This window comes from Strongylocentrotus purpuratus, unplaced genomic scaffold, assembly GCF_000002235.5.
Source record: "Strongylocentrotus purpuratus isolate Spur 01 unplaced genomic scaffold, Spur_5.0 spur5_scaffold_13, whole genome shotgun sequence".
Lineage (NCBI taxonomy): Eukaryota > Metazoa > Echinodermata > Echinoidea > Camarodonta > Strongylocentrotidae > Strongylocentrotus > Strongylocentrotus purpuratus.
Window position 1 is genome coordinate 6,025,458 of NW_022145598.1, and position 19,363 is coordinate 6,044,820.

Genomic DNA, 19,363 nt, shown 5'->3' on the forward strand with positions numbered 1-19,363 from the left:
AATGTCAAATTTGGCGGAAATCATTCGCCGTAGGAATCTCATCCCTGAACTTAGAAACCCTGACAATAAACTCATTCAATATGCTGAGCCAGATATACAAATAATTCACTGCTGAAAAGGAGGCAATTCAGTCTATACCTTAAATCTCTGCTTTACTTGGATGTACGATGAATGACAGATATGGGTATATTTGGTATGAACATGATGACTAGTAATTATTACATGATCTCATTCCCTGAGGCTTCATAAGTCAATGATACTAGCGAGACGTTAGAATGATATAGTTTCTTTCAGAAACACAATGACATGAATACAAACCAACTCCTCACTAAGCAGCTACTGAAACACTAGAAACTTTTGTATGCATGAACTTTCCTAACAGTTCAGATAAGTGCAATTTTTAAGCTGTAATATAACTGATTCATAATTGACACAACACTCAATTTGGAGATTGACAAACAAATTATTGCTGTGATAATGGCTGTCCTTAAAGAGAAAGTTGGGTTCTGGTCACGCGATTGCATTGTGAAAGAAACAATGTGGAATTAATCAGAAAAAGTTGATCATGTAGAATATAAGCATTGGTGTGTACTGCAATGTTCTGGAGTCATCAAAATGATAAGAAATTTGGCCAAGTCTTGGTAAAGTAACAAGCACTGTTCACAGAAAGATGTATAAGGGACTGGACAAACATGTAGCATAAAAATCGGGCCCCATTTTTAAGCTGTTACTTGTCATTTTTAGATTGTGGAGGCATTTGAAGAGCCATGTTTTTCAGGAAACAATTTTTCTCTGATGTTCTTCCACACTTGCATAACAGCAATGATAAGGCTCACAAATTATTTTTCACCTCTCCCCAGAACTTAACCTTCTCTCGGTCGGACTTAGGTTCTGTGCATGCCCTTTTCGCAGGGTTGTTATTCTTTACTTCAGTCTTACTCCTTAACCCATAGAATGCCAGGTAAAGTTGTTTTTTAGGTTGATTTGCTATACAAAATCATCTTTGCAGGTGATTGGTAGACTTGAACTATATTGCAAAAGTTTCTGTTTTTATAGTATCATAGGTTTTTTTTCTTTCATCATCTGATCGTTTTTATTTTTCAATTTTTATTTTTAATTTTTTAATTTTTTTAAAACTAATACCTGAACTTTTGTAGCTGGTGTCCAAATTAGAAACCTCTTGACAATAACCAAACTATAGACTGCTACATCAATGGTTCAGTTCAATAAACATTTGAAAGCTTATTAATTTTACTGCAGAACATGGATTACTAAATGCATTTAATAAAAAATAGCAGAGTAGTCTTTTTTATAGGTGGATTATCACAGTTTATAAAAGGGGCTCATATTTATAATGAAGTGCTTTGTAACTATTAAAAAGGGGCTATCAATTGGATTGGTTCAACAATGTTTTCAGATTAAGAGGTAGCAGTAAGAATTACTCATGCTCTATCAAACACATATAAAGAGGAAGACTGGAAGGTGACGTACAGTACCCCTTTTCTCTCAATATTACATTGCCCAAATTGGTTACATTGAAACAAGTCCCCACATATCTCACAAACTTCATGTCATATAACTGATATTTATACATTTTATATCTTTGATATTTGATCTTCTATGTATTTATGACTATAAATTCATTTGAGTCCAAAAGCTGACTTTATATAGTCATCCTTCTTCACCCTTATTTGGCTGATTACACACTACAGAGCATACAGTACATGTACATGTATATTTTGTTCTTATTCAGAAAACCAAATAAATATTTTGACTCCTATCTACTGCTCTGTTATGTGTAGTTTCCTATTAAATGATGATAATTTTCTAATGGATGCTTGATGTTAATAAATTGCGAATACTTAATGATGCTTAAATAACCTTGACACAGAATAATGTAGTGTAACTTGTAAGTCACTGCTACATGGAAGCCTTTATAATCACTGCCAATGTCAACAAAGTTGACTCAATATCCATTTGGATTGCTAGACTGCCACCTCCATAGATCTTCACCTGTAAATATAATGGAGAAAGAGAGAGAGAGAGAGAGAGAGAGAGAGAGAGAGAGAGAATTCTTGTCAACTGTGCACTCTGTAACTGCAGCACTCCAAAGGACTATGCACTTTCCTTTTGAGCGAACATACAAGGAAATAAATGAAACATATTTCTTGCAGAGATATTTCTTATTATGATGAGCCTAATAGTTTGTGTGGGTATTACAAATGATCTAATACTGGATGTGCTCTGAGCAACAACAAACAAGGGTTAAAATATGATCTATACTATAGAGGACATCTTGGGATCAAAAGGACATGTGTAATCCTTCACAACAGAGCTTTGACCTAACGCAAATTGGCACTTACATTTCTACAACAAAGCATTTTCTGGAAATCTGATCTACCTTTAACCCTAATAAGGCCGGGCTATTTGAGGTCTTAGTATGGTTGGGGGGGGGGGGGCCATTATGGCCCCCCCTTAAGATCTCGGCCGCAAAGCGGCCAATCGCCGCGAAAATTTGCACGCATGTCAAGTGAAGTGTATAGAATAATATGATAATTTCAATTTTTTGAAAAATTCACTCATTTGCATATTTATGGTAATTTATGCAAATAAAGTCATAAAACTCACATTTTTACCCATAAATCATATATTATTCATGATTAGGCATTCTTTTTCACTACATATATTCATTAGACCATTCTGAATAATAATACAACAAGAACATTTGGAAGAGCCAGCTTATTCCTTATGTTATCCCTTGTTTTGATAATTTCTTATGTATTTTATTGTTTTTTTAACTAATGTATTTCATTGTTTTTGTTGTTTTATTTCATTTCTTACTACAATTCAACTATTTTGACACCCAAAACAACCACTTAAACTTTAAACAAGACCCAATAACCCATGTTTGATCTGTTTTTAGGAAAAATGACTTTTCCATATGTTTTGTACACAAATCACGAAAATAAGCGATTTTCGGGCTGACATGCAAAGACAAAAGGTTATGTGACCTTGTAACCGTAGGTCCGATTTTCAAAAAATTAAAAGTTGCGCAAGACTCGAAAGAAAAAAGTCAGCGAGTGGCGGGGCGCCATCCATATGCTTTCTCGAGCAATCAGAAAAATCGTGGAGGGGGGGGGGGGGGGGGCCATAATGGCCCCCCCCCCCCCCCCCCGGCTTTATTAGGGTTAAGCAACTCTGTGAATGACATTTCGCTTCCTTGAACCTTCACCTCTATTCAATGAATCTACCATTGTCATTGTATTTTGAATGCATTATTCACAGCCACATCGCTAGCATGGAAACTAAAGAAGCCCTGGCTTTAAGGTGCAGTTTACAAGCCTTGTTTGAGACTCAGCACTGCAAAACCACCTAAATACACCAGATATCTATATATATATATATATATATTTCTTAGTTGAGACTTTATGATAAAAGAGGGGTTCTCGGCTTTAAACTGTTATGTAACTTATCACAACTGGATGTTTCTTACTCTATGGGAAAAAGACAAGAAGGTCCAGTCTTAAAACAGTAACTTCAAAGAAAAAGTACCTTCAAAGACAAAAGCACATTCATAGTCTGTTGTCTATTTAAGGACTCTGACTCTCAAGACTAAGTGACAAAAGGAGCAATAGAACTCTTTAGAAATTTCTGTGAAGGGATTATCAAAATTGTCCTTTTTTTAAAACTTGCACGCCATTTAAGCACTTCCTGTTCTTTATTTTGTCCAAGCATTAATGAAACAGCTTGTCCAATATCAAAGTTTATGGGAGATCATGATAAGTAGCCAGGGTTGTAAAGAAATGAAAATTCCTTTTCCAAACTCAAGATCAGACAAACATACACTGCCCTCCAAAAGTTTGGGTACATTTATCAGAATGGATTTTTCACAATCGCTCACATTTTATTTATCATCAGATTTGTGGCACTGCAAGAATTTGGTATCAAACTAACGAGTAGACATCAGCTTTCAAGTTGTAAAGTGATTTTCAAGCATAATATTGCATTCTCAAACCTAGAATCACTTAACAATCTCACTCCACTATTTAAGTCTTTACTCAGAGCCACAAATATGTGTGGGTTCCTTATGTAGGGTAAGTGAAACACAAAAAATGTCACAAAGTGGGTCCCTAATTTATGGAATTACCCGATAATAGAAGATAGAAGACTCTTTCAGGAAATGTTAAAAACTAACGCTTGACCATCCAGACCAATTCCACTTCCATTGGTTTTGGTGGTTTGGTGGTGTCTGATCATACATATATTGAAGAAGTGCTACTTACACATCTCATCCAACCCTCTCTCAGCCTTCCAGTGTAACTCAGTCTCTGCTAGTGTTGCGTTAGCATACATGGATGCTATGTCTCCCTCTCTTCTTCCTGCCAAATTATACGCTATCTGTCATATCAAAAATAGTTAAAATACCCAATTACTCAAATGGTACGCTTAAAGGGATCGGGTATCTTTGCCTCAGATTCTGAAACAAAATCCTGGATTTAGCTCATGCTGCAATGAAAATTGTAAACCTTTAGGTCAGTCAGGAACCCCATGACTTTTAAAAGCTGATCGCCTGTCTGATTATCAAGATATTTATGATTGGAAATCGAATTATAACACTACAGTCTATTGGGGAAAATGAGTACCCGGAATGGTAAAACCGGTCACTCAAAGATTTTTACTATTTTGAGGCACTTCATGATCATTTTGAAGAGCAATTTTTTAGGGCTTCAATATTACACCATGTCACATAAACTGATAATACGTAGGGCCATGCATCTCGGATTAACATTGTTAAATGATGCCATTAAATTTTGTACAAAAAAAGGAGAAAATTCACTTTTGGTATTTGTCATGACAAAAAATACCCCCTGTAAAAACCTTTAAAGCCCCACTGTCCTACTTGTAGCTACTTGCTCCCTCGGTGCCTGTTGGTCCCCCATGATCCTCTTTTTCTTATGTTAGTTGAGAGCTGAGTAAATGACACAGCCACCTGTCAGTGACCTCGCTGTGTGGTCTAATCCCTTCTGGCCCAGTAGTATTGACGGTCTTTAAAGAAAGGTTTTATTTAGGCAAGACGAGGGTATTCACAGTAGTGTAACAACAGTAACATAAAAAGGAAATGTTACAGACTAAATGTTACCTGTTTTCCACTTGCTTTCTCCATAGCTTTGATCATATCCAGCACAGAGTATCCTTTCCCTGAGCCAAGATTATAAAGCTTCAGACCGCATCCCTCAGAAGCTTTGTTCACAGCTGCTACATGACCAGACGCCAGATCTAATACATGGATGTAATCTCGTACTCCTGCAAAATTAATGAAAGAGGTTAATAACGTTTCTCTAGTCAAAGGGACATTGTATGTAATAACATCTTGACAGCATAATAACTCTGCTCAGAGCTGAATCAATATTTACTCATTAATTCTCCAGTGGATTACATCAACGGTCTGTATGGGAATGCCTACTGTAATCTAATCAGTAATCATCATAATAATTTCAAAATTAGGTTGAGTATTTATCATTCCTGTATTTATTAACATTTACAATTTTACATATATTTAACAAAATCTTATTAAATAATAATCTTATAAGAATTCAACAAAACAAACAGAATTCAGCTTTATGACTGCTTGATTAAATTGATAAACCATGTCATATCGAATCTCACTCCAGCAAGTCCAAATAATCTTCCTAACATCTTTTGAAGTCTTTATTCAACGAATTGTGCAATAGGCTACCTGTACATCTAGATTTCATATATATTTTGAGGAATTTGCTGAGGCTCACAATAAACCCTCCTGTGCTACTTATAATAAGGAGGATGGATAATCTCTGTCATGATCTCATTACGGATCGAGTTTCACCATCTTTCACTAATCCCCCTTCCTATCTTTGAGATAGATTTGCTTCATGGTAAAACTGTAAATCTTAATTTATTAATGAAGGGCTCTACACTAGCTTTTTTTGAGGGGATGCAGATTAAACTATCAGTGTCTGTACGCATGAGTCCTATGTTAAAATGTTGAAATTTTAGGGGTCTTGACTTTGGCACCCCATGTCCCGGTTCTTGTTGATCCCTGTAGTAATGTTTGTTTGTATGATACAACATTTATGTAGCTGAAGTAAAATCATAATTTTTATCAGCCTCGCATGATCTTTGACTATTATTGAAAGATTGTAATAATTCCAGCCCAGGCCACATGAACTAAATACAGTCAAACCTTTCTGTAGCTACCGCCCAAGGGAAACACAAAAAGTGGTCATTGTAGATAAGTTTCTTTAGTACATGTTTCAATGAAAAACTATTTTCAATGGAAACATAACAAAATGTGGCCTTTGTAGACAGGTGGTCACTAAAGCAGGTTTGACTGTGCTAGTAATGTGTGTTGATGTAATTTACCTGTGCCATCAGGTGTATCGTAGTCTGTCCCAAAGACTTTCACACTCTCTCTCCTCCCTACAGCTACCTGAGAGACAAAAGGCATCAGATTCTGTGGTATTCCCTGAGGATTCTCTCCAATGAGCCCAGACTTATGTGAACCAACAGGATTGAAGTAACGTAAAAGGACAACATTCCAGTTCTGTGGAAAAAAACAATCGGATGGTTGGTCTGTTAGTTTTATTTTACATATGAAATAAAAATTTAGATATATCATATAATAAGTCTGACAAAAATGAAGAATTATAATCTTTAAAGAGTTTCCAAGGCAACACGCAAATAGTTTACAAGAAAGTAAACAAGGCGCATTACCTTAGAAACGCTTTACAGCCCAAAGAAATATCTTGGTGAAAAGTTTGTGGACATCAGAAAGATGTCACAATGAAGCAAAGAAAACGCACTTTACTGAAAATACTGAGCAACGCCTGCACAGTAACCAGGAGCGTTGCCTAGGAAACGCTTTACAGCTCATAGGAAATAGGAAAAGAAGTTTGAACTTGTCACAGTAACTTCACAATAAATGAGCTTTAATGCACGAGAAGAGCTTAGAAGTTCAAAATGCAAACATTAAAGCAGTGATAGTAGATTGTAAATTGGAGCAGACTCAAAGAAGACATCCCTGTCTGATGGGCTGAATCAAATCACTTGTGTTACTTGATACACCTACAATGTATTTCTAGCCAACTCAAACTGTTTGGTCTATCTGGCCCACATGATGTGATTTACAAACCAGGGGTATATAGTATATCATGGCTATATATCATGGTTTGGGAAACCAATCATTCATTTACACACACATGGAGTGGGAAAGAAGAGACCAATGTGCGAGACAAAATGAAGCCCTACTGTGTGGAGCGAATTATGGTTCCCTATTTCACGACAATGCCTATATCATGATTGCATATTCATTATGACCATCCTTAATGGTTGATTGCCAGTGTATGTAATGTCTAAGTTAATAATAGGGACATACTACAAGAACCGTAAAGAATATTACTCACTTTGTCAGCCGTTGTTAGGTCTCTCAGTATCTCTTCGATGAAATATTTGGTCTTGCCATATGGGTTTGTGATACCACGCCCAACATGATGTGTCTCGTCTATAGGTAGAAAGTCAGGTGGGCCATACACTGTTGCTGAGCTTGAAAATATTATGTTGTAACAGCTAAACTCTTTCATCACCTGAAGAAAAATATACATCCAAGGGATATAATCTGGTTAGGCAGAGTACATGCATAAGTTATCTGTTGTATTGATCAATTAATCTTGAACTTATCACAACTATGATATCACTAGCAATGCTGTCCTAATGAGATTGTAAGTTGTGATTGATGGGGGGGGGGGGGGGGGGGGCTTACAATAATTTTGGATCCATCACTGCTCTATGTAAGACAAGGGGCCTGATCAGTTTCCAGATAATTAACAAATGTAGATTAGTACCTTACCAAAGGACATTAGTGCCATGTCAAGGATCAAATCTAAGAACTTTGCATTTCAAGTGAAGTGCTTAAACCACTGGACTACGACTACAAGATGTGTATTAGTACTCAATAGTGATGGATTCTCCTACTGCCAGTACTATGTATCTATGTACTATGTACTATATATCTATGTACTATGTATCTATGTACTATGTATCTATGTACTATGTATCTATGTATCTATGTGCTATGTACTATGTATCTATGTGCTATGTATCTATATATCTATGTACTATATATCTATGTACTATGTACTATGTATCTATGTACTATGTACTATGTATCTATGTACTATGTACTATGTATCTATGTGCTATGTACTATGTATCTATGTGCTCTGTACTATGTATCTATGTGCTATGTACTATGTATCTATGTGCTATGTACTATGTATCTATGTACTACATGTATGTACTATGTATCACATGTGTGAATAAATGTTATAATCAGGGAGAGGGAGAGGGAGAGAGAGAGAGCGAGAGCGAGAGAGAGAGAGAGAGAGAGAGAGAGAGAGGAAGAGGCGAGAGAGGGAGAGGGAGAGGGAGAGAGAGGAAGAGGGCGAGAGAGGGAGAGGGAGAGGGAGAGGGAGGGAGAGAGAGGGGGAGGGGGAGAGAGAGAGAGAAAATGGAAGAGGTGGGGGGGGGTATACTCTGCATGAGAGTGAGGTAGATATCACTGTTTACTTACTTCTAAAAGGCAAATGGTTCCTCCCACATTGCAGTTGTAATACTCAATAGGCATAATGATGGATTCGCCTACTGCCTTCATTCCAGCAGTATGTATCACATGTGTGAATGAATGCTATCACCAGGGAGAGAAACAGAGAGAGAGAGAGAGAAAGAATAGTTACTTATTTTACCCAATCAGATAAAATCTAGAAGCAAAAAAGAAAACATTAAAATATACAGAGATATCAGTGAGCCTGGATTGCTTTTAACAATATATCACCAAGAATACCTTGGCAAACATTGAATATGAACCTGCAAAAGATTTCAATATGCAACTACCGGTACATGTATGCTTATTCCCTATATTTGAATTAGTTTCTAAAGAATGGTTTGCTAAAAAATCTGTGTTTTCATGGCTCAGCCAGATGTTTGCACATTGTTGACACTATCTCAAAAAGGAGACATTTCCTGTGCTTTACCTTGATCTAATAAGAGGTAATGTAATTTCTTCAGACTTGGACATTTATCATAAAACCAAATGCTTTTTTGTCAAACTATAATCCATTCATTTTGGGGTCATGATAATTTTCTTCCTTTTCTCTTTCTCTTCCATTTTTGCTATTGCAGCTCTTCAAGTGCAGCCCGGGCACATGCCCCTCTGCAACCCCTATATACCACTGAGTAAGACACTCATAATGGGCCTTTCGGATCGGATGTTGAACTAATGATAACATTTAATGAAAATGAAAAATTCTAAAATTTACATTGCAAAAATGGTATTACAAATGAGTGAAAGCTTACACTGTTAGTGTACTGACAAATAGGGCAGACATACATGATGTTGCCGAAACTACAGCATGAGCATTTCATTGAATATGGCTCAAGACTTAAATGGTTGAATATGGGTGTGAAGACTTAAAGATTTTAAACAATATTGACAATGTTGGTCTTTAGTGAAAATCCTAGGAAAGCTGTGCACAAGGCTACTGAGAATAATATACACATTGAAGAAAAAAGTGCAACTAATGTTTTTAACTTGCATGTCTATGGGGGTGACTTAAATTATGTATTTAAATACAAAAGAAAAAGAAAAAAAGGGAGAGTTAAAAGGCGTTTAAATTGTAAAATTTGAAAGTGTATGTGTAATGAAACTCAACAGTTGGGTAATTTTCTACCAAATGTTGACTGCAGTCTGCTAATACATGTAGCCTTTAAACAAATTCAAGCATGTGACTAAAAACAGATAGAGAGAGAAAAAATATGCCTTCACAATTCATTAACTTTGTTGGAAAGAAAGTCAAACCAGAACTCAATTTGAGCTCTACATGTAATGAGATCTTTCTAAAAGAGCATTTGGTGAAAGTTTACCTTTTTAAAGACATTTTGAAGAGTTGGCTTGTCTCGTATATCTCCTTCATAGAATGTGACTTGTTTTCCAGTAATGCGCTCTATCCTTAGTAACACCTCTGGTTTGCTACCCGATCCTAGAAGAAACACAAAATATGAAAAGAACATCATCCTCTATACCAGCATTATAGAAGAAAAGAGCTCAAACAAAGCAAAAGCAAAAGACAGAAAGACAGAAAGATGGAGAGAGAGAGAGAGGGAGAGAGAGAGAGGGGGACTTTGAAAGAGAATAGAAGAGAGGGCAAAGACAGACCAACATGCAAAATAATAAAAAAAGAAAATCAAGGGAGAGAGAGAAAAAACCCACATAACTTGGAATAAAAGATGCAGGGTGATTTTGAAAGAGAATAAATGAGGAGCAGACACAGATCATATCTGATTGATTAACGTTTGTAAAAACCCAATTACACACACACACACACAACCCTCCCCACCCCACCCCCCAAAGAAGAGATAGAGAGAGAGAGAGAGAGAGAGAGGCATAAACAAAAATGTAAGATTATTTTGGAAGAGAAAGTTCACAGGTAGAGACAAACAATAAGAGAGAGAGAGAGAGAGTTGGAATGAGAGAGGGATTGAAACAGATGGTGCTGTATTATTTACCTCCTAAATGGCGAGTAAACATATCACTAAAGTGTTTGCTAGATTGGTACACGTGGCATGCCCCTGTGATGAAAACCTACATGTACTAAAGCAATGCATCAATGCACTAATGATGCATTAGTGATCTAATATAATTTCCTATATCGAAGTTAGCTGAACAATTGCACAACCACTCGAGGAGACTTCAAACTATGTTGTTAATACATCCATTTTTAATAAAGGGAAAATAAAATCAACTTTCAAAATAATGTAGTACTATGTAACAGGTACAACTTGTTAATTCCAGATTAACAAATTTCTAAAAAAATATGATTTGAAGGAAATATAACAGAAGACAATAGAAAAATTGCTGATATTGGTCATGATCTGGCTGAAATGTTTTCTAATTCTAATCGATCATTTGTTGACTTCCTAGACAATCGGGTTTCTGAGTCGATATCTTTTGTTCAAGTAGTACAACATGAGGTACCTGAACTAGTGCCTGAACTTGTGAAGAACCTTGTTAGCAAGATGAGTGCTGGCCATGATGGATCAAGTCATTCTTGTTTCAAAGAGATTATCCCTGAAATTATTAAGACTCTCACACTTATATTCAACTTGTCCTTGAATGGTGGCATTGTTTCTCAAAAAATGAAATTAGCTCAAATTCTATTATTTTTTCTTCCAGCACCTTTCTCCTGAATGAAGCTGAATTAATGAAATGTCAATACATGGAAGCTGGCTGAAAAGAGGTATTGATTCCTCATTCGCAGATCACTGCACACCTACATGTACAGTACTTAAGTGGAACCACACCTAAAAAGCAAACATATCTAAGTATCTTAACTCAAGCACTTCTTTGAATTAATTCTGAAATGCTAAGCCAGCTCTTCAATACCAGCTCCTTCATATATATTCTCCACCCCAATTATTACTATGTTAGATTTTTTTGGTACCGGTACTCAACCCAATATCCAATTTGGGCGTGGGAATTGTGTCAACGCACTAGACACCATATTGAAGCATAACAGGCGGGGGGGGGGGGGGGGGGGGGGGGTAATAATCTTCAAACCAAACCTACTTTTTAAAATGGTAAAAAAGCAACCCACTTTTCCATTCATAAGTAAAAAGCTATTGACAATTCCATGGTTATTCACGTTACATTTGGAGAGGTATACTATTTAGTTACATCTTTAGCTCCTTACTTTAAAAAAAAGAAGCTAAATCAGATTTAGTTATCACAATGTATACATATAGGCTCTCCAACATAAAATGTCAAAACATATCAGGCAACATGAATGCCCATGCATTGGAAAATGTTGGATGTTTCAGGTATTGGATGTTTCAGGTATTGGATATATATTTGGATATATGGATACACACAATCTAAAATGCATGTATACCGTAGGTAACATATATCACAAATCTGAATAGATGCAAAACCTATCTAAACTTCTATTATTTTCTGTAATGCACCTTTGGGAGAATAGAAACTCTACAGGCGTGTATTTTGATCCTGCATTTTTAAAAGTAAACCACTGAAGACATGTTTGCACAGGATTTTACAGGTTATCAAGGACCCAAAATAATGCTAGTTAAGAGAAATATAAAATTTGAATATTTAGGTCATGTCCACCAACCTAAGGAAGTGCCCTATTAATATTTGTTATATACAATGTACTTTAGGTATTTACATAGACATGTACATTGTTTGGGGTGAAGTTTAGCACCTACTAGCTATAATATCAAACATTAGACTAAGGATGAATGAATATGAACAATATACTGATAGCCAAAGCTACAATAAGACTACAGCCAGAAATGCTAAAAAGAGGGAGTTTAGCACTTCAATTGATAACTTAATGAGTTACTGAGAATTATACAGCTTACTGGTAGGTCTATATTACAATCCTACTCAAAACAAAATCATAAAGCATGTAAATCACTCTATGAGGGTACCAGTTAGAATATATATCAGGGGTACAGGTATTTGTTCATCATGTAAAGATGTTGCCCATACTTCACAGAACAAAGGATCTGCTTGACAGTGCCTTTCACACAGAGGAAGTGTTTCACAAAAATCCTATTAATAAGTTGGACTTAACAATTGTGGAGAGCCATTTGTAGCCTTAGAATAAAATATATTCAAAAGCAAAACCTCAAGTATTTCAGACTTTTCATAAATTCTACATTAAGAACATGAAATCTCCTCGACAGTAGAAAATTTTACAAAATATTTTCAAAGATCCTAATGGCTTTCCATAATGTTTAAATCCAACTTAGAGATAAGTTTAACTTAAGATCTTTGTGAAACATCCCCTGAATAGACAAACCATAGTCCTACTACACCTTACCGTGTAGGAATTCACTCTTTCAAGGCTTGATGCTCAACTCCCTCATACACTTCAATCACACCACCAAACTGACTCAGTGAATTGCTGTTTGGTCTACTTCCCAATTGGTCTATTGCAAAGTGGTCTACACCCAGCCTGCGTACTATCCACATGGTCTAATAATCATTTTGTCTACTTATCATTTGGTCTAATAACCATTTAGGCTAATAGTAATTTGTTCTTATTATATGGTCTAAAAATCATTTGATGATTATCATTTATAGTTAAATGATTATTAGACCATATGGAGAGTAGACAAAATGGGAATTAGACTAACTGGTTATTAGACTAAATGAACAACAGACCTAATGTGTAGTCGACTTGCTGGAGATTAGACCAAATGATCATTAGCCTAAATAGTCATTAGACCAAATGGTAAGTAGAAAAATGAATATCAGACCGTGTGGATAGTAGACCACCATGATATTAAGTTGGTTTTAATAGTTAAGCAGAAAAATGAGAGGAACAGGTCAGTGAAAGTTCGAGCAAAAACTGATTAAAAATAAGAAAGCTTTGAATTTTAGAATTTGGCAAGCTCCACTCTCATTTCCCCTGTACTAAAAAACTGCAAAAGCTTATAGTTTCCCTAAAGAAAGTTTTCAGTTTTATACATTCACCTTAAAATGATATAACAATTGCAAATATATTTTTCTACAACCCCTGTATGAAACAAATCTATCCCTTCATCAACAACTAAGAAGATGAAAGTTTATGAAATTTTCTGTACCGAGCAAATGGGAGAGGAGCTCGCAAGATATGTCACAGAGTTGACAATTTCACATAAAGTTGCTACGACTTAGGTCAAGTCAAATTGTTAAGTGAAAGTCAAGTCAAATCATTTACATGTAGTATCCCGACTCGAGTAAAGTCAAGTCATAGAAAATGTGACTCCAGTCTACTCCAGTCCAGATTCAAGTTAGTCAATGACTCAACTTGTTACAACAATGGTCCACCCCAACTAAAAATCTCAAGTCTGTAGATTGTTCAAAACTTCACTTCTCTCACAAAAAAATTATATCAAAATATTGGAAATGGATAAGTGGATTTTCAACTAAAAATATGCAAAAATTGTGCACAAAATCATGCAGATTGAGTCAAACAGAATTGCATTTTTACCTGAGGGTGGGTGTGGGGGGGGGAGCATCCCCCCACAGATATCCCCTTGCTGGCTCAAGTACGGAATGGTGCTGATGTGTCTCTTGGATCACTACGTTGCCCCCCCCCCCCCCCTTCATAACGGCTGGATCCATACATGGGTTAAGGTCAGGTAAATAATAGTGTTTAAATCAGGGTTGAATTTAGGAATTCAGTTAAGAAAATGACCGCAGATAAAATGAGAGAGCTCTTACCTTTAATACTGTTTGAGAAGTTATCAATGATGACAGGTGTGTAGCCTTGATTGAGGAGTTCAACAACTACATGACTGCCAACGTAGCCTGCTCCACCAGTCACTAGTACAGTATAGTTTGCCATTCTGGATTTCAAAGTATCTCTAGCATAATGGATAAAAAAAAATTGTCCAATTATCTTACAGATTTAAAAGACAAAGATACTCCTCTTATGACTACATGTACAACCCTAAATGTATTCTCACTCACTTTTTGGACTGGTCTACGTTAGAGTAGTCAAACTGTGAATGTGAAGACAGTCTAAGGCTGCGACAAGCACTCGCACTGTTGACACAGCTGCCATAACTTTGAAAGTATACATTCCTATTCCTAATGTTTTCTGACTGTTTTCAAGACAATATCTTTTTTGTCGATCATAGTTCTATGTAGCTTGATATCTCATGGTAATTTTGAGGGAAAAGCAATCCAAGCAAAGATTTCTGACTTGTAGCGACAATCGTCCTTTGCTGCTCCTCACTAATACTATGACAAGCAGTATTAATTAATTGTTCAAGGACTCATGATAAATTCGTTTAGCAGTTCCCCTTGGTTGATTCTTTTGTTCGGATTATGTGGCGAGGAGAGATAGAAGTGAACGGTCTCACGCGTAGCGACATTGTATTATTATTCTATTTTGTTCATCGTCTCTAAGATGCTCTTTGAATCAAAAACAGCTTTTATTGTTAGGCTTCCTGAAAGAAATTTCAATTGTTGTTAAGAAATTTTTGGTTGCACTCTGTAGATTATGATGACGTGTTTGATCTTGTTTTCAATAACAAGATCAAACACATGATGAAAATCTACTGAGTGCATGCCAATAAGTTCTTTATAACAATAAACAAAAATGAGGTGCTATTTGGTGTGGCGTTCACATGGCAATCACATGGTAGATAAAATTATGATCATCAGTACTGGGTCTAATAACTTAAAGAGAACTGAATTTGAACCGGGCCAAAGGCTCCCCCCTCTCTTTTGTCATTGCCCTTCCTTTCCCTCGCTTACTTCCTTTTTGCCACGGAGTATGTACAATTAATGTGCATGCACAGGCGTGTACGGAGAGGGGAGGGGGGGGTCGGGTTACCCCCCCCCCTCAATTTGTTTTCTTTCTTTTTGCTCAAGGGGGGTGGGTGTGCTGAGTAGACAAAACTGAATGCTCTTTAACCCCCCCCCCCCCTCCTCAGCGAGACACAAACGAACATCTGATATGGGGAATTCTTTAATAAAAACTGACATTTGTCACCCTTCTCCATATAAAGGCGTTCAGTAGAGCCAAAAGTAGTCTCAGCAGAACAACCAATGATATCATTTATTTAAATCATATACATGTACATAGACTGAACCAATTTTTTCTCTCACTGGCCAAGATGCTATGAGACGCATTATTTTAATACGAAAACGAAGGGTGAATGCTTCACAAAACTAACCTTACTTCTTGGCTTTTGCTCTCACACCTCTGTTTTCGACTGGATCAACCCCTTACTGCCTTGGCTTAGACTTACAATTCCAACAACATTCTTAGTTAGGCTTAGACTAGAGTTTAGAGCCTTACTAATAAAATAGGAATCCTGGACAACTCGCCACAAAGACAACCCGCCACAATACCCTGGACATCCCGCCACAATACCCTGGACAACCCGCCACAATACCCTGGACAACTCGCCACAGCCTTTTCGGACAACTCGCCACACTTTTTTCCCCTCATGATTTCTAGATCTAAAATCCCTCATCTTAGATGAAATTGTCATTTTTCATGATTTTCATGCTTTTATAAACACAGTTATGACAGGAAACATGGAAATTGTGAGTATTTTGAGAGCTGTTCTAAAGAATAAAGATGATTTTCCTTGCGCTTGCAACAAGAATCACTAGAATCAAGAATCAACAACATATTGTTTAAGCAACGTACTTCGCAATTTGGTGTGATGGACTGAATATCGATTTTCGAGCAAGCGAGCTAAAAGTATAAGGTCCCATTTGAAAAATTACATGATGAATATTAAAGACAATCTAATGAAGAAAGACTGAAAAGTTCTTTTATGTAATTATGAGTAACATTATAATTAAAACATCTGAGAAAGAAAAGTAGGCACTTATCAGAAGGGAAAAGGACATGTACAAAATGATAAGGGGGCACTTTAGGGGAACCTGAAAAAATGGAGGCACAGTGCCCCCCCCCCCCCAACCAAGAATGCCGCCTTTGACTGTGGGCAAAAGTGCGAAACTAACCCAGAAAATCTAGAAATAAACAAAATTTCAATTTTATTTCGCGGGTCAACTGCCCCCTCCCCCATCAGTACGCCAGTGCTTCCAGTAGGCCTATCCTTCCATGAATTCCTACCATTAAAAATTATCAGAAGGGAAAAGGACATGTACAAAGGATAAGGGGGCACTTTAGGGGAACCTGGAAAAGTGGGGGCACAGTGTCCCCCCCCCAACCAAGAATGCCGCCTCTGACGAAACTAACCCAGAAAATCTAGAAATAAACCACATTCCAATTTTATTTCGCGGGTCAACTGCCCCCCCCCCCCCCCCCATCAGTACGCCAGTGCTTCCAGTATCCTACCATAACAAAATTCTGGGACAGAAAAATGCAGTTGTTATAGACCTCTAGATCAAAAGTATATTATTGTTACAAGGGAAATCAACTTTATTCTTTTTAATGACTGTTTATAAAAGCACGAAAATCATGAAAAATGACAATTTCATTTCAATATATATTATTGTTACAATTAGGGAAATCAACTTTATTCTTTATTCTTTGTAATGACTGTGTTTATAAAAGCACGAAAATCATGAAAAATGACAATTTCATTTCATTTTAGATCTAGAAATCATGATAGGAAAAAGTGTGGCGAGTTGTCCGAAAAGGCTGTGGCGAGTTGTCCAGGGTATTGTGGCGGGTTGTCCAGAGTATTGTGGCGGGATGTCCAGGGTATTGTGGCGGGTTGTCTTGGGGCGGGTTGTCTTTGTGGCGAGTTGTCTGGACCCCATAAAATAGTAATAGGGTAGCACGCCCCGTATTCGGTCAATTTTCAGTATTCGGTCAGAAAGCCGTTTCAACAGCTGTAATAATCTCAAAAATAATTTATGAGCCACGAAACTTGCACAAATCAGGCAGCTGAACAAAAAACAAAGAATCTAAAAAACAAAACTGATTCACCGGTCATGAAATGAAACACTCATTATTATATTTTACAAGTAATTCTGGTAATTGGTATAACTTACTCAAATTTTAGGGTATATTACATCTCTTATTTTCTGGTACCATTTTCAATATTTTTTAATCCAAATTCATTTAAATAATTGCAGTTTTCCTAAAACTACTTTTTTTTAATCCGCTGGAATTGCGACTAAGGCTATGTCATGGCTCCTCATCTCGCCGATATTATCAATTCACAAGATGTTTAGCTAGTTAGGCTCTTCGTGAAACGGTATAGGAAGATCAGCGACATCTCCGTAGTTGGCGGATAAAGTTATGACTGTCTTGTCGTTGGCTTCGTGGAACGGGCCCCTGACAGCTGCATCGGCATGATTGTGTGCATTTGTGTATTATAAGTGTATTGACTATTAATGTGAGCAAATGCTGTCTATTACACATAGTGCAGTGCTAGAGGTCAATACGCATTAGCATGGACTCTCTAATAATACGCTTTGCTGGAGTGGGAGGCACGACCGAATACTGGGCAGAAAACTGCTCCTTCTTGACTTCTTCTCTCAGAAATATTTTGCTTAGCATCATTCTACATTTTATGTTTAAGTAACTTTGAAATCCTGTTAGAGGACTAATTTTCTTGTCTTTTTGATGGGTAGATTGCCAAATGAAGGAGGTACAATACTACAAATTTAATTTCAAATATGAGTGATGGCTTGAGTGACCGAATACTGGGCGCGCGATATAGACTAGACGTCTAGGCCTACTTCACAATCTCTCACAGTTTCGCACTTGACCTCCACGTTCAACGTTCCACTATCATATGTGATGTCCCTGTAAACTAACCAATTCTTTGTATACTAGATCTATAGGTCTATGAGTAGGCCTACTAGATCTACTACTACTACCAACACCTGCAACATGCACCAACTGCATGCAGTTCTCCAAACTGGAGGGAGCCAAGCAAAGAAGAAGAAAGTACCAGCAGCGCACGGCGGCAGCCACGGCAGCACAAGTGGCCACGTACACGTTGACTACTCGATTGCGACTGCACTGGGCCTGGGCATAGATCTAGGCCTAATAATACTAAATGTAGCATAAACTAGTTTATCTTTATTGAATGCAACACTGGTGCTACAGTAACATTAAGATTCTAGTCATATTTATTAACGTTAATATATGTCTTAAATCCTAATTACACATATAAATACTAACTTACCCTCTCTTCAATGGAAAGTTAGTTTGTTCAGCTCAGCTCTACGGTCGACCGATATAGTGTGTGCATGTACTTTATGTGTAGTCGCGTCGCGCGCTCCGTGCATAAAATGCATTTATGCTAGTCTTCGACAGTGCAGTGGCGTTGAAGTGGCGAATTGTGTGACTGGACAGCTTTGACGTTTTAACAATGATACGTTCTCCTTTCATTCAATAAAAGACCTTTCCCCTTTTCATAAATGCCTCTAATTTTATCCTATTATTAATCCCCCTATTAAAATATAATGGGTTCCCCTTTTCCGTCGACAAATGCACGTTTCCCATTCTCATAAGTACCCTTTTTTCATCCCTGGTGAGTGCCTCTTTGTAAGAAGTGCCCCATTTTCAACTTTGAGAACTACCCTTTGTACTTTGACACGTACTCCTTTGTTCCATCTAATATGTATCCTCTTTTCCTCTCATCATTAAAAGGAAAAGAAGAAAAGGAAGAAGGAAAAAAGGAAAAAAGGAAGAGGGTCGAGGAAAAAAAAAAAAGGGGGTGGTGGATATCTATCTTAAAAAAAATCGAGTGATCATGCATGGACGTCACTCCTCTGGAGAATGAAAATGTAATGAAAATAAAGTGAACATTCATTCTTTTC

The 19,363-nt window shown here is 37.0% G+C and overlaps 1 protein-coding gene across 1 annotated transcript; it reads right to left on the reverse strand.

The window, feature by feature from the left end:
* Positions 1-1,074: 1,074 nt before the first annotated feature.
* LOC593102 (UDP-glucose 4-epimerase) lies at positions 1,075-18,803 on the reverse strand. The gene is made up of 9 exons (XM_030982772.1): positions 18,727-18,803; positions 14,318-14,460; positions 9,955-10,070; positions 8,606-8,719; positions 7,440-7,619; positions 6,400-6,580; positions 5,141-5,304; positions 4,284-4,398; positions 1,075-2,013 (listed from the first exon to the last, which is right to left on the reverse strand). Exons 2-9 carry the CDS (start codon positions 14,439-14,441, stop codon positions 1,967-1,969), a joined length of 1,041 nt encoding a protein of 346 aa, XP_030838632.1. The 5' UTR covers positions 14,442-14,460; positions 18,727-18,803; the 3' UTR covers positions 1,075-1,966.
* Positions 18,804-19,363: the final 560 nt, after the last annotated feature.